At 51.9% G+C, this 19,441-nt stretch overlaps 2 protein-coding genes across 2 annotated transcripts in view; both read left to right on the top strand.

Annotated features, from left to right (window-relative positions):
• Il17rd (interleukin 17 receptor D) overlaps positions 1–12,023 on the top strand; it is a gene marked incomplete at its 5' end in the record, with an annotated part of 30,440 nt that extends 18,417 nt beyond the window's left edge. The window contains 3 exon segments of the mRNA XM_013515704.1: positions 856–1,040; positions 3,595–4,543; positions 5,847–12,023. Coding sequence (XP_013371158.1) covers positions 856–1,040; positions 3,595–4,543; positions 5,847–5,959 — 1,247 coding nt within the window.
• Positions 12,024–16,781: 4,758 nt separating this feature from the next.
• Positions 16,782–19,441, top strand: part of Arhgef3 (Rho guanine nucleotide exchange factor (GEF) 3) — a gene marked incomplete in the record, with an annotated part of 322,049 nt that continues 319,389 nt past the window's right edge. The window contains 1 exon segment of the mRNA XM_013515653.1: positions 16,782–19,441. Coding sequence (XP_013371107.1) covers positions 19,036–19,441 — 406 coding nt within the window.

Genomic DNA, 19,441 nt, shown 5'->3' with positions numbered 1-19,441 from the left:
TCCTAGGCTGTGTACTTCAGGTCTGTGCACTTTTAGCTGGGCACGGTGGTGACACCTATCATCGCAGGCTTCTGGAAGACTGAGGCAGGAAGGTCACTTGAGGCCAGGAGTTTGGAGGCCAGGATGGGCAACTTAGTGCAACTTCGTTCTAAAGAAGTGGCGAGGGGGTGTGTGTACCGTTTACCTTGGTAAGTTATACCTCACTACAGTTTTCGTTTTGTTTTTGACATAGGGTCTTGCTCTGTAGTCCAGGCTGACCTTGAATTCACTGTGTTGCCCAGGCTGGCCTGGAACTCACAGCAATCCTCCTGCCTCAGCTTGCCAAGTGCTGGGGTTATAGGTGTGCTCCACCAGGATGGGCCCCTCCCTCCTTCCCTTCTCTCTCTCTCCCTCTCTCCCTCTCTCCCTCTCTCTTATCTGTCTGTATCTAGAATTGAACTCAGGACCTTGCCCTTGCCAGGCAGGTGCTATACCACTGAGCTATATCCCTGCCCCCACCTCCATTTTTAAGGAGGTCAGCTCTGACAATGATTAATTTGTCTAGTAGGCATGTAGGCATATTTGATTCCAAGAGCCAGTTCTGGGCAGTTCTTTGACCAGAGTGGCCTCTGCATTTCTTAGCTTATCGAAGGTCAACTTCAGATTTAAGAACAGTTCTTGGCCTTTTGATGCTGTACTGCAGAAACTGACTGTCGCACGCACAGCAGTGGCCCAAGAGGCTGTAGAGTTGGGGATTGGGACTCTCGGTGGACATACGAGGTGTTCTTTCTTGAAAATAGCATCAAGGTCTGTGTCTTGTAGAATAAGACAAAGCTTTGTTCATAGGTGTCAACGCTGTCTTCTCTCCCGATTTAGAAAATATATATTCACATTTAGATGAAGAGAACTCGGAGTCCTCCACGTGCACTGCGGCAGTGCCCAGGGAGAGGCTCCGGCCTCGGCCGAAGGTCTTCCTCTGCTATTCCAGTAAAGATGGCCAGAATCACATGAATGTTGTCCAGTGTTTTGCCTACTTCCTCCAGGACTTCTGCGGCTGTGAGGTACGGAATTTAAAGTCTCTTACCCTGGGCGAGACGCATGATCGCTGTTCTCTCCTTGCTGTCTCCTCGCTTTCCAGGCCTGCTTTTGTGACGCCTGGCTTCGACTGGCGCCATTGTTTCCAAACTGGGGAGAGTCCTGCCCTCTTCTTCTTCCAGCCTGTCCTAGGAATCTCAAGCTCCAAGTGTTTTATAATGCGAATCACCTCAGTCCTGCTCAAAAGCCTTGATTGGTACCCACATGGCAGGAAGTATTGTGAGCATTAAAGAAAAGTAGTGGCCGCCCTCCTTGGGAACATACAAACCAGGGCGCAGGTTGGGGATCCCTCTAGATACCCTGGTAAGCATGTGCAGGACGGAAGCTCCCGCAGAGGGTCAGATGGGATGGCAGGAAGGTGATTCTTGGAGAGGGTTTTCCTGAGAGGGGGGATGGAGGTAGAAGGACTCTTGGGGACCCGGAGAAAAGTTTAAAGGGTGTAGAAAGGGAGAAACCAGTGATACAAGAGCAGGCAGTCGTGAAGGACAAACGGTAAGAAGGGAGGACTCCGGAAGGCAGCGAGCGTGTCACGTGCGCTTGAAAGTCTGTCCTGGCTCCTTAGCTATTCGCAAGTGAGCGTAATTTGTCGCTTTTCTATCATGTCACGGTGTGAATTTTTGGAGTGAAGTCTGAAGCTATCATGGAAGGGACACACAGTTTCTTACAAATGTAACAGTTACACCATAATTATGTAGCTGGAAGTCATCCGTGCTTTTATTTACCAGTACACGTGTGCAGCACATCACGCCTGCCTTCCCGTGTGCAGTTGGTACACGGCACATAACTCATTTTAATTCTTTCTTTCATCCCCTTTTCCTCGCCTCTCGCCTCTGTTTGTGTGGTTTCTCAGGCGCTCCATAGGGTGAGGCTGCCCTCTGGTGGCAGTAAAAAGTATGAGTGAGCCGTTCCCAGTTTCCTCCTCTCGCGGGAGCTTGGCGGATCACCACCTGCTGGAAAACCGCTGCGGACATATTTGGTGTACTTCTTCCCAGCCTTTTTCTGCATAAATGAAATCACAAGCCCAAATCTGTGCTTTGGGCAGACTGGAATGATTTATCTCTGTCTGTTAATGATTTTCTGCACTATACGATGCTGTTTTAAATAGTAACATGATCCATCACACTGGTTTATCATAACGGAGTTAGTCTAAGTTATCGAATTGTCCAGTAGTTCAGTATTGCCCCATTTCTGATGATTTCCCATGGATAAATGCCTGGAAGTAGAAATTCTGGGTCAAGATAGGAATGGCTTTTAAATGCTTGGTATATTCTCCCAATTAGCTTAAGCTTGTGTACCGTTAGGAAGAATTAAGGAAAATATAAAACAATTCAAGCTTATTTTCAGCAAGTGGGTGGCTGTCAGGGAGTTCTTTCCTTTGGAAACAGCTTAGTGCAGAAAAGGAAACAAAGTCATTTCAGGTCCCTGTCCCCTTGACACTGGCTAATTTTTTGGTCGTAGCCATGGACATTAGTTTGTGAACTACAGAAGGAACCACCCCAGGGCAGTTGCCAAGGGATGTTTTCAGCAGAGTTAGATAAAAATGATCTGAGAGGTAAAACCCCGAGCAGCCACACAAACCTGGATTTTTACCAAGATCCCAGCGAGAGCAACTTCGCTACCAGAGGCCCTGAGCCTCCCTGTCCGCAGGCCTTGTTGTTCGCAAGCCTGGTCCACGTGACACTGTGCAGTAGACCTGCGAAGCCGTGGAGGAGGTGCTGGTCATTCCGCATTGCTAAGCAGAAAAGCTGTGCAAACAGCAGTTCACTACCCTCCTCCAGCACTGTCCAGCTAGTGATAACGTGACTGACCCCGGGCCTGTGAGTGTCCAGAGAAGTCCACTTTGTCAGCCACACTCTGGGTGTGCGTCACCTAGCACTGTGGCTGACTCAAGTATCCGGACCTGAGCGCCATTTGCCGGCACGCTTTGGAGTCACTCATCTGTGTCTCGTTAGAGCCTGCCAGCCTTCCCTCCAGGACCCGCTCCTTGCGTCTGACTGCCTTATTCATAATACACACCAATCCTACTTCCTTCTGTTTTTTTGAGAAAGGGTCTCGCTGTGCAGTTCAGGCTGGCCTCGAGCTCACTTTGTAGCCCAGGCTGGTCTCGAACTTGCAGCGATGCTCCTGCCTCAGCCTCCCGAGTGCCGGGATTAGAGGCATGCACCACCAAGCCCAGCCATCCTTCCTGTTCTGTCCCTTGAGGGCTTCCTCTGTGGTGACTTAGACAAGTTGCTGAAAGTTCTGTGCTTTCGTCTTTTCACTTCTGGGGCAGCACTGTGTGAGCCTGCATGCCGCTAAAATGGGTTGATGGATGGCAAGCCTTCGTAGAGCTAGGTTTCCTCACCCTAGAGACCTAGCTGCTTCTCCCCACGTGAGTGCGTAACCCCGAGCCTGCACATACTGTGCAAATAATGGTCAAGGGACAGGTGGTGTGGCCCCCCCCAACATTCACGGTCGTACTACCCCGTTCTTACTGCTGAGTATTGGAGCAGGTGGGTGAGATGTGCTGTTTTCCACCAGGTGGCTCTGGACCTGTGGGAAGACCTCAGTCTCTGCAGAGAGGGGCAGAGAGAATGGGTCATCCAGAAGATCCACGAGTCCCAGTTCATCATTGTCGTGTGTTCCAAAGGCATGAAGTATTTTGTGGACAAGAAGAACTACAAACACAAAGGAGGCAGCCGAGGTTCAGGGAAAGGGGAGCTCTTCCTGGTGGCGGTATCAGCCATTGCTGAGAAGCTGCGCCAAGCCAAGCAGAGCTCGTCTGCAGCCCTCAGGAAGTTCATCGCGGTCTACTTTGATTATTCCTGCGAGGGGGACGTCCCCTGCGTTTTGGACCTTAGCACCAAATACAAACTTATGGACAACCTCCCCCAGCTCTGTTCGCACCTGCACTCGGGAGACATCAGTATTCAGGAGCCTGGGCAGCACCCGGGCCCCGGCAGCAGGAGGAACTACTTCCGGAGCAAGTCGGGCCGCTCCCTGTATGTTGCTATATGTAACATGCACCAGTTTATTGATGAGGAGCCTGATTGGTTTGAAAAACAGTTTGTACCCGCCCATCCTCCTGCACTGCGCTACCGGGAGCCAGTCCTGGAGAAGTTTGACTCGGGCTTGGTTTTAAACGACGTCATTGGCAAACCAGGGCCAGAGAGTGATTTCTGCCTAAGGGCTGAGGCCACAGTTCTTGGGGCCACTGTGCCCGCAGACTCGCACCCTCAGCTGGAGAGTCCGCGCAGGGCCCTGGACCAGGATGCTGAGGTCCAGGCGCCCCGTGAGGGGGGCTCAGCGCTGCAGCCCCTGCTGCTTGCAGTGAAAGCTGGCAGCCCCTCGGACATGCCGAGGGACTCAGGCATCTACGACTCCTCCGTGCCCTCCTCTGAGCTCTCCCTGCCCCTGATGGAGGGACTCTTGGCAGACCAGACAGAAACATCGTCCCTGACAGAGAGCGTGTCCTCCTCCTCGGGCCTGGGTAAGGTGCCACCGGGTCAGATTCCTGATAAACTCTTGAGGCTTCTACAGTCTGTCACAGCTTTTTTTGCATGTTGGTACTGACTTACTAGAGAGTGAAACCTGATGAGAAAAAATATCACTCCTTTGATAGTCTCAGTGTGCCCCAGGTAACAGGACTGTTCAAGTGTTTCAGCTGCAGAAATACCGATGCTAAATTATGGTGAATGCCGGGTGTGGTGGCGCACGCCTGAAATCCCAGCACTTGGGAGGCTGAGGCACGAGGACCGTTGTGAGTTCAAGACCAGCCTGGGCTACAAAGTAGGTCAAGGCCAGCCTGAACTGCATAGCGAGACTTTGTCTCAAAAAAAATTATGGTGGATTGCTGAGGCCTGGCAGGGGGTATTATAGGGCATACAGAGTGTGTGCTATATGGCCTTTCTGAACTCAAAACATTGGACTACCAAAACACGCTGAGCTCCAACGGCCCTGTAGTGTGTCCCTTCTCTTTGTTTTAAAAAGCATGTCTATTGAGCCTGAAGTTCACGGGTGAAATACTTTCTTCTTCCTAGCTCAGCACAGACCCATAGACAGAAAGGCTAGCCGGGTGTGGTGACACATGCCTGTAATCCCAGCGCTTGAGGGTGTGAGGCAGGAGGACTGCTGTGATTTTGAGGCCAGCCTAGGGTACACAGCAAGACCGTGTCCAAAAATAAATAAATAAATAAAGTATGGGAGTCGGTGGTCTCTCCGTGGTCCCTGGGAGAGAACGGCGAGGGGATTTAGAAAATAAAGAGAAGAGACAAGAGCCGGGGTCAGGTGGCGGTACCTCTCGCCTGTTGAGCAAGAGGACTGACTTCAACAGTAGGGGCGTTTACTTCATGCACTTGCAAAGTGGTATGTGAGAGGTAACGTTGCCTCGTGACTAAGGACTGTAATTGTCCAGGCAGGCTGCCTTTCACAGTACCAGGTAGCCTGACTGCCTGAGGCACTCTGTCTCTATCCCTCACGCTTAGGACCAACGGCCACTCCAGTGGCTCCCAGCGGAAAAGAAGGGCTCTTGTAGGAGGGTCCGCTTCCCCAGGGAGCTCTGGCAGCATACGGTCTCAGCCGTGTCCTCTGTGCCTGGGATTCAGTGGAGCCACGCGTCCAACCCTGGGCCTCCGGGAAGGTGGGGAGGTAGGACCTGTTGAGAGCATGGGGTTCCATACCGTGAGCTGGTTTGGATGCCCGCCTCATGTGTGCGAAGCCCAAGTTCACGCTGGCTTAGTGTCTGGCCCGGTGAGAAGCAATGACTGTGTGCTCTTCCTGTCTTCTCTCCGTAGGTGAGGAGGATCTTCCCACCCTTCCAACTCAGCTCCTTGCCTCTGGGGTGTGCAAAGCAGAACTTGGTTGCCACAGCTACGCTGATGAGCTCCACGTGGTCGCCCCGTCGTAACAGAACAGAGGAGCCTAAGCATTGCCACTTTAGCTGCCACCCCTCTCTGGTTCTCCAGCTCGTCTCTGTGGTTGCGTCACCTACCTGGAGCTGAGTACTCCTCCCAGGATATTTAGAGCGGAATTCTGGCCAGTGCTTGGTCCCCCAGCCCTAGCTCTCTACCAGCTATCTTGGCAAATTCTCCAGTTTTTCAGAACCATATACAGACCTCTGGAAGGTGTGTGTGAGGTCCAACAGCAGCTTTCTGGGTTAGGCCAGTCCTTGTATCAGAGCCTGTTCTGGTGAAGCATGGTGGCACACACCTGTAATCCCAACACATGGGAGGCTGAGGCAGGAGGATCCCTGTGAGTCTGAGGCCAGCCTGAACTGCATAGTGAAATCCTGACTCAAAAAGACCAAAAAAAAGCCTGTGTTGGCAGGTAGGAGGAACCGAAGAAACAGAAAATACCTGCACTGACCATTCAGACTATTGAGCTCTGCATACTTCGCCTGTGTACTGTTGGCTATTTTGGTTTGGAATGCTGTGTGGAAAAACCACTTCTCAATGTCATTATAGCCACAGAAATCAAGTGTCAGTCTCGCCAGAGTCCGTGTTGTATTATAGATGTGTTTCTGTCTGATTTCGTTGGTGGCGCTTACAGCGCTACACGTATTAAATAAGCTTTCAGTCGAGGGTCAAGAGAGGGCTGATTATTCAGTATACCTTTCTAAACAGGTCTGTACGTATTACTCAGTGACTCAGCTGGCCGAGGTGGGCGGCCCAGCGGGCAGGGCATCTCTGCTGTCCCGTCTCAGCTTTCCCTCGGGCTGAGCGGGCAGCGTGCGGGGCCCCGAGCTGCCTATCAGGTTTCCCTGGGTTACATTTCCTGTGCTGCAGCTCAGGTGACGGTGTCTGGAAGTTTATTTTAAGAGACTGTTTCCCAGCCGGGCCATGTTATTGGAAGTTGCAGTTGTGCTTCCGTTGCCTGGTGGCCTAAAGCTGTGTCCTGAACGTTAGAAGGCACCAGCGAATGGAGGAGGCGGCCAGTAGTCTGCTGAACTGGTCCTGCCTGACGACAGGCGTCTTTCTAAGATGGTAGAAAGGAGGGAACTATCATCAAAGGAGATGCTCTATTTTTATGAAAGCTTTTTTTTTTTTTTTAACAAATTTGTCTCCAAAGGGATAACATTTGTCCATATTCTGCTTGTTTAACCTGTGTGTAGTGATGTCTTAGTCTCCTGTGTGGAAGCCCTGGAGCACGTGTGAGTATCTTCCTCCTCCCTTTTTTATGGATTTTTTTTGTTTTGTTTTGTTTTGTACTGGGACTCAAACTCAGGACCTTGTACTTGCCAGGCAGGCGCTTGTGCCGCTGAGCTGTATCCCCGGCGCTCCCCCGCTCTTTTATGGGTGCTGTTGGGTTTTAGCAGCCTGTTTTCTCAGCATTCGATCCAGTTTTCACTCTCATCAGTGAGAACCAACATTAAGAGAGATGCAGAAGAACATCTCAAGGTGGGGTGAACGGGGTGACAGGGCTTTCGCCTCCGAGCACATGCTGAGCAGGTGGGGAAGGGCAGAGCTTGCGCTCGTACTGGGAAGAAGAGGTTGTGTGTATTTTGGATGCAGATCCCCTACTCCCTGTTCTGTAAAGGCAGCTGGCAGCCTTTGGGAGAAGAACGTGCTCGTCTGTTCTCTGGAGTCGAGTTTCCTGCAGCTGCTCTGAGGGAGGACGGGGGGATGGAAGGCTGTCTCCCCGAAACGCAGGCGTGTTGGCAGAGGCGCCAGTTCCTGTTGTCACCGTGCTCTCCAAAAGTGCAGTCTCCTGCCCACAGAAGACGGTGCGCTGGCTTCATCCTCCGCTCACAGTCTGTGAAAGAGATGGCTGGGTCTGAACTTGCTAACGTACCGGACTTCACTGGGGACATCAGAGGTTTCTTACTGAGTCTAAGAGTTGTTTGGTGCTCCCAAAGGAACCAGTAGGTGCTGCTTGTAGGATGGATACTCACCTTTTCATGCGACAGCAGGCAGCTGTGAGGAAGAGTCTCCGGACACAGCCTGCAGGACCAGGAGGAGGAGCATTCACTGGGTTCCCAAGGCGCGGGCAGAGCGCTTACTACATGGGTTCACGTGTTAGGAAAATGGCAGGGACAGATGCTGAAGGTGATGCTTAAGGTTGGATTTAGAGTGTGGATTCTTATTTTGAAGTATCAGTGTATCTGATCAGCAAACTCAAAGGTCAGGCGGTGAAAGTGCGGCAGAGTTGCCTCACTCAGAATACATGAAGTCCGACTTCCTGCTTTGCCCCATTGTACTGGGAGTGGAAATAGTTGTCTTGGAGATGAAGGCAAAACATCGGTCCCAAGCACAGCTGCATTTTTTACTCACAAAATGTCACAGATGGTGGACGTGATAAGATGGAATTTAAAAAAGGCTCTGCCAAGTACAGGCTTTAGGTAGTGGGGAACCAAGAATTAGCTTAGAGCAGTGGTTTCAGAGAAGGGCCTCGGTGTGAGAGGAAACAGTTAGCGAGGGTCAGTGTGGGTCAGTGTGGCGGGGCTCCAGGAAAGCCCTGAGGCGAAGGCAAGGAGTGAGCTTTTCTCTTTCCTGCAGTCTTTCCCGGGAAGGATTTCACATCTGACGCTGTCAGCTTCCTTGGGAAGTGATGGAGGCAGTTAAAGCCCAGGTGAGGTGTGCTCTTCTCTGAAAAGCTGGCTGCGAGTGGCAGACTCCCTTGAGGGAGCCGCCCAGGCATATGGGGTGCAGGAGCTTTCTAGAGCTCTGACACTTGGGCCTTGGAGGCACACGGATCCCCAGAAAGAATCGGAAGTCACTCCAGTGCAAGCCCAGGTATTTGGGTTCATACGCCACTAGGTGATACAGTATTTTGAGTCAAAAATGAGACTGGGTCATAAGGAAAGTTCTTTTGACGTGTTAGTATTAATTGAAGACAGTCCCAGTCCGGAAGTTAAAAAAAAAAAGTCTTTAGCAACGTCGTATCATTGCAATAAGTGTATAGCGAGTTAGAGATACCTAAGTTCATGTATGTTCATCAAAGTTCAGTCTTACTATTCCAAGCAATACAGTGTTTGGATTTTGTTCTTTACTGACCCATAGTCTCAGGTCCCCTGATTTACGTGCAAATAAACAGGAATGTACAGGTAACATTCCTTTAATAATGTAGCATGCCATGATTTTGAGAGGTTTTTTTTCCCCAGCATTGACTATTTTTCTTTTAAAAGAAACAAAAAGGGAAAAGATCTATTTTATTCTGGATGAAGAAATGACACAACTTCCTCCCAAAAGAAAGACAATCCCGCAGCCCCATGCCACCACAACATTTTCCTGAAGAGAGAAGTTACGCTGTCTTACTGGAGAGGCAGGTGAAGATCGTGTGAAGATCCCTTGGCTTTTCTGTGCTGTTAGCACATCCTTTGCCTTTGGGGGCCGCTGGGGTAGCCAGGTGTAAGGGGAACAACTGTGGTGACAGACAGCAGTGCAACCCCTTCTCACTGTCAGGGACAGTAGGGTGTGGGGGGACCGTGGCAGACCGAAGAGTGCCTTTGCGTCTTGCAAGCGCCCGCCATAGCAGTCAGCGTGGCCGTACACTGATTATTTCCTGATAGACCCATTTCTTAACAGAAGCTGAAAGTTTTTATTTTAAATATTGGCAACTAAATTTTAAAAATATTTAAGACACATTCAGAACCAGCAGAACAGAGAGACGGACCAAATTCAGCCCAGTGGCTGCCAGTTTGTGACCCCAGCTTGAAAAGATCTGCAGTCAAAGCTGGTCTACAGTCGTTTCAGATGTGGTACCTTCAGGAAATGGGGCTATATCCCCATGCAGCCAGCCACCGGTTGTTTATGTCTCCTTCAAAGAAATTTCATGTGATTCTGGAATGTATTTGGAGTGTTTTGATTGCTTCTCTTACGTTTTGTGATGTCTGTTTTAATTTTTATTAGTACCTGTTTACAATACATAATGTGATGTTTTAAAAAACAGCCAAGTTAGGTGCTAGTTTCAGAGTCAATTTTAGATTCTCCTGATATAAAAAAATAATAGTTGGAACGCCACAGCCTGTGGCCTAGGGCCTTATCTTATAGCTTAGCTCTTGACATAATTATTTTTCAAGATGGCCTGTACATTCGAGCTTAGGCCAAGACCTACTTAGGGAAAGAGACATTTTGGGAAATAAGGCTGAAAATGTACTTCTACTCGGGCCAGGAGTTTACATTATCTTCTCTCTTAAATGACCTGTGAGTTGATGTTTTGGAGGTAAGACACGGTAGACACAGAAAAGCTTTTCCCAACGTGGCCGTAGCAGGAGTCCCTGTGCGTGGTAGGTCACCCCTGCCGTATCACCTGTCAAGGCGCAGGGTGAAAATAAATAAAGGGAACTCAGACTGTAAGCCAATAGCTTTGATTCTGATCTCAGAATACAAGTGTGGCGCTGGCATGTTCCTCCCTCGGTGGTGGGAGCTGTGCCTGAAATTGGCCCCGGCGTGTGGCTGTGGATGAGATTCTGGATTTTCATTCAGTAAAGGAGATTTTGTAACCTGCTCTGCTGATCAGATAGCTCTTTGTGTATCTTCCTTCTAGAAATTCAAACCAGCTTGCTTTTGTTTGGGGTGTAGTAGAGAAAGAACAGCTGGTCACCTTCTGTGCGTTGGAAAACCACGGTGAGGTCATCCCGCTGGAGTTTTGATTTCAGTGGTAAATAACCCCACCCACTTCTCCATTCTTCACGGCTCTTACTTTCCAGGGGCTTCATAATTTTCCCTGTTCTGTTGTTTCTCAGCTTCACACTCAGTTTAGGTGCCCGGAGAGAGACATCAGTGCCTTGCTCACACTGGTGCCTGTGACAGCCAAGCTCCGGCTGGGACTACAGGGAGATTCCTGTGTGCCTGGCTTCCCTTATGAGGTGGAAACACAGCCGTACTTCTTAAAGATGCTGTATCACTTAGCTGTGAGAATCATTAGGTAGCCATATGTGTCGTAGACACCCTCCCCCCGCCCCAACCCAGATGGTCCTGTCCTATCCGGAGGTGTATTTTCCCTCCCGATGGCAGATACTTGGTGCTTACCCCTGGTGTGTTTAACGTCATCCTGAAACTTCAGGATATGCAAGACCAGCTCTTTCCTTCTGAGTGGCAGCTACCCCATTCTTCCAGTTTGGGATTATATATTTGCATATCTAGAGATATGTAAAATTTTTATTTTGAGATTCATGATATTGTTGCTTAGATTTAACCACTGGCGAGTGACAGCAGCAGTTGCGATGCACCGCCTCTCCGTTGCTGTTTGGGGGAGAATTCGCACACATGTTGGGTCCCCCAGTGAGAACCTCTGGGCAGTTCTGGCCAGCTGTCTTCTCTCCTGCCCTTCGGTTCCTTCCCGAGGATCCTCGTGGACCGGAAGGCACCTCAGGACCTTTACTGTGTGCCGACGGGCCGGGGCCACGGCGCTCAGTTGGCCAGGTGCTGTCTTTTGCACAATCAAACCTGAAAGCAGGCATTCCTGTGTGATGTTTATACCATGTAAAATTCAGTCAAGAAGGTTCCAAGGAGCAGCCCCGTTTGTGCCAGAAGTAGACAAATGTGGCTGCTCCCCTATGTAGGCAAAAAAAATTCCATTGGATATCATTCATGTGTTTGTGTTAGGAAGAATTCTGGTTTTTGTTTTGTTTTCTCCCAGGAACAAACCATGAGTCTCGACAGCAGCAAAAGCTTCTGTAAAAACCAAATGTGTTCATGTAGAGAAGAAGTCACTTAGATTTTCACTATTAGTTAACAAAATTTTCAGTGTGGAAGCTCCCTGCTTTTTCATCCCTGGGGGAAGCCTGGGGACACCGTGGTTACTGGTGTCCTTGTTTTCGTTTCATTTTTAAGTCTGTCCTTGGTGGCACTGGGTGGAAGAGTGAGCCCTGACAGACGGTAGCCGTGTGCTGTACTTTTACGTTGAAAGTGTTAGTAATGTGTGATTTGTGCATAACTCTGTAAATAGATGATAGTAAACCACGGCCGACATTTGCAAAATGGTTTTGTACTTTAGAATTTCTGCATCAAATAAAGTGTTTTAAGACTGTCGCTGTTTCTTATTTAAACATCTGTCCTGTTTCCTGCCCGGGGTTCTGGTACAGCCGTCAGAGGGCTCGGCCTTGGGTCTAGAAGAGGGTGGCCAGTATTTCTCTGCTGAGAGAGGTAGAGAGCCCTGCTGCCCTGAGCCACTTACTTGTGACCTGGGACCTGTGTGGTGTCCAGAGGCCTCTCTGCAGTGACAGGGTTACTTATAGATGGACGAAATTTGGTTCTCAGAACAAATGGACTTTACCGAAATCTGCAAAACGACACAGAAATGTGGGAGCCACACACGGTAGAGAAAGCACGTCTACTCGTCCTGCTGGGCCGCCCCCCACCTTCTCTGCTCCTTGCTCTGCAGGGTCACGTCTTGGCGCCTGTCAGCTGCAGGGTAGGTTTCCAGCCCTGCTGCTGACTCTGACCTGTGACGATAAGACACTGAAGACACTGCCCCTTGGTTGCCCATCAGTAAAATGGGTCCCATGCTCTTTTCTAAGGGTGGTGAATTAAACTGGTGCCAAGGATAGAACTCAGTGGCACAAGTGCCTGCTTGGCAAGCACGAGGTCCTGCATTCGATTCCCAGTACCAAAATAAAGTGTGGTTAAGTCTAAAGTATTGCTAGAATTGCTGGGTGTTGTGGCGCATGCCTGTAATCTCAGCACCTGGGGGGCCGAGGCAGGAGAATTGCAGCAAATCTGAGGCCAGCCTAGGTAATAGAGTGAGTTCAAGGCCAGCCTGGACTACCAAGCAAGACCCTGTCTCCAAAACAAAAGACTAGCACTGTAAGTGACACATGTCAGTGCTCAGAAAATGATAGGTGTTCAAGACACAACCATAGGCATTAAGAAATAGTAAAGACACAATACAAGCCCTTTGGCTGTTGCTCAAAAGGAATGTGGTCTAATTTGAGATTTAGGAACATAAGATTTTTCTTTCTCTCTCTCTCCTCTCCTCTCTTCTCTCTCATCTCTCTCCTCTCTCTCCCCTTTCTCCTCCCCTCTCTTTCAAGGTCTCACTGAAGTTCAGGATGGCCTTGAGCTCACTTTGTAGTCCAGGCTGGTCTCAAACTCGCAGCAGTTCTCCTGCCTCTGCCTCCCGAGTGCTGGGATTATAGGTGTGTGTCATGAGGCCCAGGCTTTTTCTTGTTTGTTACACTCCCCTGAGATTGTTATGTGCTAAGGTCTTGCATCTTGTCCTCTTCTGGGAGCGAAGGGAAACCAAGGGAGTGGTTAAAGAACAGCTTTATAGCTAGTTGTGGTGGCACAGACTTGGAATCCCGACATACTGGGAGGCTGAGACAAGAGGATCACACATTTGAGTCCAGCCTAGGCAGCTCAGTGACTTAGACCCATCTCAAAATAAAAATGGGGCTGGAGATGTAGCTCAGCGTGAAGGTCCTGGGTTCAATCCCCAGTACCACACATACGCCCCCCGCAAAAAAAAAAAAAACACCTTTTCGAGAGGGAGATGGAGAAATTCTGACAAGTTCTTGTTTCTCATCCTTTCTTCCCCTGTTCATATTTACCCAAGATATTGCTTGTCATTTCATTCACTGATCTCTTTGTCATGGTCTCTGGCATTTCTCATTATTTTAGGAGCCGACGTCTGAGTATCAAGTGCTTTATGTGCATGAGCTCGTTTATCTGCACAGGTACGCCTCCCCACTTACGCAGTGGGTCCTCACCGCTCTGTTCCCAGTGGGGCTGGCCAGCGCCAGAGTTCCCGGGCCTCTCAGTGAAGGTCTGGCCATCCGGACAGAGGTGGCCCTGAAAATGTTTGGTCAAACATAAAGTGGGTGGTGGGGGAAATTCTTCTGTTTGTGTTTTGAAGCAGGGTCTTATTATGTAGTTCAGGCTGGTCTTGAACTTACTACTGCCTGATCCTACTGCCTCAGCCTTCTGAATCCTGGGGTTGTAGTCTTTGTAGCCATACCCAGAGAAAAACCCTCTTGGATAACATAAGAAGCCCTAATTGTTACTGCAGTGTTAGAAAGTAGAGCCTGGGTCAGGCATGCTGGTGCACACCTGTAAACCCAGTGCTCAGGAAGCTGAGACAGGAGGATTGCTGAGTTTGAAGCCAGCCTAGGCTACATACTGAATTCAAGGCTAGCCTGAACTACATAGTAAGTCTCTCTCAGAGGAAACAAAACCAAAAAGAGAAAGTGGGTTCTTGCAGACCCTGACATCTCAGGTGAGGGGGGGCCTTGCAACTGGTTTTGCTTTGTTCAGAGATGCCAACTATATTTGTGGTCCCGAAGGTTGAACACAGGGCCTTGTGTGTGGTAAGCATATGGCCCACCATTGAGCTGTACCCTCCTCCTCTAGAAACGCTAACCTAAAGGGAGCAAAGACCAACTTCCTCTTGGAAGCTTTAACTGGGAACACTGTCATTCTGCGATAGTTGAGTAAGAAGCCGCAGGTGGTGAGCTAAGCAGGTAGCAGGAGGAGAAAACAAACTCCGTCTTTGCTGTCCAGGGCATGTGGTTCCCCAACAAATGACTTCTCAGCTCCTCCCCGAGCCTCCCCGTCCTCCCTCTCCCCCTCGGGAGGACAGGCGGGCAACCTGGGGAGAGGGCGGAGTGGGAGATGACACAAACAGTGCCTTGGCCTTTGGCAAGCGGTCAAAATGCAAATGGCCAGGAGCAGTGAGCTGTCGCGCTGGCCTCTTCTTAGAGGGGACACTGCACCACTTTACATTTTACACATGAGCGTCGTGCTTCAGCTGGGGCTTCGAGCTTGTCATCCTGAACTCGGATCTCCGTCTGCATTGTCTCTGTGACCTGGAACATAGTTTCCCCAGCTGGATTAAGGCTTGGACGTGAGGCCAGGTGATCCGAGCCCAGAGCCGGGCCGAAGTGAGCCCCATGCCTGTGGGGATGTGGCCTCTAGGAGACCGGCTAAAGGCTGCAGTTAGGCGAGATTTCCCTGCTAATGTCTGCCTGCGGCCCTGCGACCTGGGCTGAACTCCTGGGTAGCCCTGGGGAGCTCCTTCCAGCAAGGCAGCTGGGGAAGATGTGTCCCCGCTTAGATGTCCTGCTTGCTTGAAGCCACTGGTGGCCCTGGAGATGAAGGCCAGGTTCTTACATGGCCGTGTGCTCGGTCCCTTTTCCTCCTTCTGACCATAGCAGCCTGTTTGGAGATTCCTCATTGCTGTGTTCCTGGCCACGGCTTTTGTGTTTCTCTTGCCTGGAACACCTTCACGTCTCTGGGCCTCTGTCCCTCCTTTGCTGTGAAACCTTCCCTGACCAGTGTCCACCCCATAATTGAGGTCTTGACGTGTATCTCCGAGTGCATTTGGTTTTTCATTTTCTTTGAGACAGGATCTCCTGAGGTGGTCTAGACTGGTCCTGAACTCACCAGGTAGCCTAGGCTGGCCTTGAATTTGGGACGATCCTCCTGAGTGCTAGGATTACAGGTGTGTGCCACCATGCCTGGCTCTCCAGGCTCTCCTTTATCTCAGCTTGTATGAGTACAGGGCAGACACACCTGCTTGCTGACTAAAATGGCCTTTCTTGGTGGGCAGGCCTCCCATTTGGGCAGATTTGGACACTGCCCCTTTAACCAGCTTGTGGCCCCAGCCCTCCCACTAAGCAGTCCCTGGGGCAAGTCCCCTTTTCTCTCTAGTCCTGTGAGGGTAAAATAGGCAGAGGGTGATTGCTCAGGGCCTCACGCATGGCAGGTGCCCAGAAATATTTATGTTGGTCTTCAAAGCCAGGCATGGTGGCACATGCCTGTAATCCCAGCACTTGGGAAGCTGAGGCAGGAGGACTGTTACAAGTTCAAGAGGAGCCTGGGCTACAAAGTGAGCTCAAGGCCAACCTGAACTGCATAGCGAGAGCCTGTCTCAAAAAAAAACAAAAAAAAAAAACCACAACAAAAAAAGTTCGTCTTAGCTGTCATCAGATAAGCAGTTAACAGTAAAGGAAGAAAGATTTCAAACTGCGAATTGAGATAAGGCTCCGTCCATGTACTAGGATCCCCGCGAGGTTGCTAGGCTACCGCACGTTTCCCCCTGGACGGCTCCTCTCGAGGTCACTGTGCCCGTGTGCTGTGTGCCATCTGCAGCCGGATGACAGATCTCTGCAGACGTGGGGTTGGCTCGTGCCAGCTCCTCCTGTCACTGACACCGGTGTGCGCTGAGTGACTGGTGCACCACCACCACGCTCACCTCAGCCTCCTCACAGGCTGTGTCCTCAAGTGACAATCGGCCTCCAGGACAGGCTGGGGAGGACGGGGACCTGGTCGTCTTCGACCCCACAGTCTCTGTACTCCGCTCCACCGCTCAAGCTCAGTCTCAGGGTTTCTCCTGAGAGAAACGCTTGCAGAGCGTTGTGATTAGGCCAGAACACGAAGGCCAGCACCTCACTCGTTCCCTGCGTGAGGACCACACCAAGCTAGGGCTGCGCCATTTGCCTTCAGATGTCAAGAACGGGTGGGGCGGGTCGGTCAGTGCAGAGCACCGCTACCAGCAGAGGCCCAGGGTCTCTTCCTGGAAGTCCATGTCTAGGGTTTTCATCTTTAGGAGGTGACCAGAAACGTGTGTCCAAGTTTATTGTGCAAAGATTTTCACCACCACACGTTACCCTGACACTGAGAAACGAGAAGCAAAACAAGCGCCAACAGGGATCAATTGTCAGAGGGATTAATTACAAGAAGATGGCACATTCACCCCCCGCAGCAGCCTTTAACACTCATGCTGCCGAGTTGCTTAAGACGAAGCAAGAGCCTCACAAAGTGTCAGATGCAAAAGGACATAAGCGCAGTGTGCCTGTGCGTGGGTTTTAATCTTATCTTTATCCCCGTTGGTATATTTAACGTGTTTTAATGAGGTATTACATGGTCAGAGGGTGGTAAATGCATGATCACACACAGTAAACGCAGCAAGTGTTCAAGTGCAGCAGGCGCGCGGAGGCCGGCCCGGGGTCTCCGCGTCTTGCCCTTGCCCTGTCATGCCCCTCCGTGCTGCTTCCCTGTCCGCTCTCAGCCAGAGCTCATCCCCTGCCCCTCCTCCACGCGGGGTCTCCCACAGACACCGCAGATCTCCCAAATAAGGACTGAGTGAAGCGGCCGCCCCGTCCCGCTCTATCCCATCTTGCAGAGTTAGGAAGAACAGCTGAATTCAAGAAGCAACTACTTCAGGGAGAAGAGGTGGCTGACCCTTGGTGTCTTCTGTCTCTTCACCTTGCTTCCTGCCTATGCTCTCCTCCACCCCAGACCCTTGGTCTGCGTCCTCTCTTCCTCCACCAGACTCCCAACGAGTCCAGGAGTTGAGCCCTCCTCCCTTCCCCAAGCCAGCTGCGGGGGAGCCCTGTAAACCCTGGGGCATAAACCCGATGTGCTGCCAGTCTGCATGCCCCATGCGCAGCTGTGCTCCAGTTTCTGGAAACCCTGAATTATAAAACAGGAAGTCAAGGTGTTTGCCTTTAGTAGGGAGAAGACACACTGCTTTCGGCTGTGTACAGGAGACGCACCCGTTGCATCCGTTGCTTACTCAGCCATTGTGATGTCCCTGGGCCTCAGCTCCCGTTCTGCCATGCTGCTGCCGGAACCCTTCTGGGCTTACGGCTGATTCTCTCCTTGGCCACCAAGGCCCGGCGCTTGCTCTCCTGACCCGCCCTCTCTGTGGACCTCCCGCACTGTGGCTGTGCTGTCCTGCTCCTGGGCTTCCACTTTCCCCTGGCTGGTTCCCTCCTTGTCAGGGCTCAGCCCAGGCGCTCCTCCAGCGGGAGGCCCCCCTCTGCCTGGCGGGTGTTCCTTCCGGGTGTCTTGCTCCCCACTTGCCCACTGAGGGGTCTGCCTCCCTCCTGAGCTCTGCGTGGGCCTAGATTGTGCCTCCTACCTGTCACCACCGTTCCCCAGCGCCCAGCACAGTGTACGGCATCCTGCACACCTGCAACAAGCGAGCAATTGAATCCAGTAGGAAGAAAGCTTCTTGGAGGGGGCTCCCTGGGTAGAACCTTGAGGGTGGCGGTGCCTGCTGAGCGCTGGGCACGGGAGAGTGGAAACCCCTTGCTTGATACTTAACTGATCTTAATTATTTAACGAACGTGGCTGGCTGCAGTATCGCTCTTTCACACAGTGGCGGCGGTAGAGAGTAATACAAGGGTTTTTTGCGGGGAAACGCTGAGGACTATGGGTCTGGACGCCTTGGAAACAGGGAACGCTGACAGGATCATTGCTGTTCGCTAAGTGGGAACCTTGACCCGTCACTCTCAGGTCAAGGAGCATTCTTGACACTGTCGTGGAATGAAGCTGCAGCTGTTGCGATGAAAGTCAGTTTGCTCAACATGCTTGATTTCTGGCCCAAAATGCGGGCTGTAGGCCAGGAAGAGGCCACCCAGCACCGAGGTCAGGCCCAGCAGCGCAGCGGCGGGCAGGGGTGGCGGAGCAGAAAGTCCCAGCAGGCCAGAGCGCGTTCTGGATACTGCGTGCTGCTCATGGGGCCCCGACTCCAAGACCTGCATCCCGGCGGGGAGCTCTCCACCTCCTCCCCGGCTGGGCCCCCTCAGAGCCCGGCTTCCGCTGCTTCTCTGGACCCGGGCACCTTGGGCTGGCAAATGGGCCCGAGCGTCATCTCCTGGGTCTCTCCGCTGAGTGCGGGGCGGCTTAAACACTGTAAGCTTCAGTTTCTTCACCGGAGAAGTGGGGCCCGCACAGCCCTACCCTGCATGTTAAATTTGATCAAGCACCTAAAATGCACAGAAAGCAAGCCATAGAATTTGGTTTTTAGCATTAGAGCCGCACTTTCGGGACAGCCCAGTAACCACGGTCTAGATCCTCCTGCACTCCTGATTTCACGAGTTCCTGGGGCAGCAGGTGTTTATCTGTGGATGAGTGAATAAACGCAGAAGAGTCTTGGGTTCCCACGTTTCTGCGTGTGACACAGGCCACAGCTGGCCCTGCTCCCCCGGGCTCAGCAACACCCACGGACCCGCGGTCACCCAGAACCCGCTGGGCGCCCAGGGCTTCGCTCCGCAGCTAGCGAGCGGCTCTTCCTCCTCGTCACCTCCAGGCAACGACAATGGGGCTCCGGCAAAACCTGGCCCCCTCGTCCCGGATTCGCCTTCAGCGATGGCGGGGGCTCCCACGGGCACGCTCTGGCCCTCGGCCGCTAGGGGGACAACGTAAGCCACTCCGGCCGCGAGTGTCGCCGTACTCCTCCCGCGGATACCTGTCCCTCCGGGAGGCGCGTTTTCGGCCGGGGCGAGGGAGACCGGGGCCGGCTGCGGCACCCCAGCTCCGACGCAGTGACCTCCGCCGAGTCGGGCTTGGGAAGCTGAGGACGCCTTCGGGGACCCCCCGCCCCTCCCTTCCTAGTGTTCTGGGAGACCCAGGCGGCGAGGGAAGCGAGGCCACCTGCCGGAGTCCGCTCCGATCGGCGCTCGGGCGCCTGGGGGTCCGGTCCCGCCCCCGCCCCCGCTGCCGCC

This window comes from Chinchilla lanigera, unplaced genomic scaffold (genome assembly GCF_000276665.1).
Source record: "Chinchilla lanigera isolate Chin_1 unplaced genomic scaffold, ChiLan1.0 scaffold00029, whole genome shotgun sequence".
Taxonomy (NCBI): domain Eukaryota; kingdom Metazoa; phylum Chordata; class Mammalia; order Rodentia; family Chinchillidae; genus Chinchilla; species Chinchilla lanigera.
The sequence above is the reverse complement of the archived record's forward strand: the minus strand, read 5'-3'. Positions and strand labels throughout refer to the sequence as shown.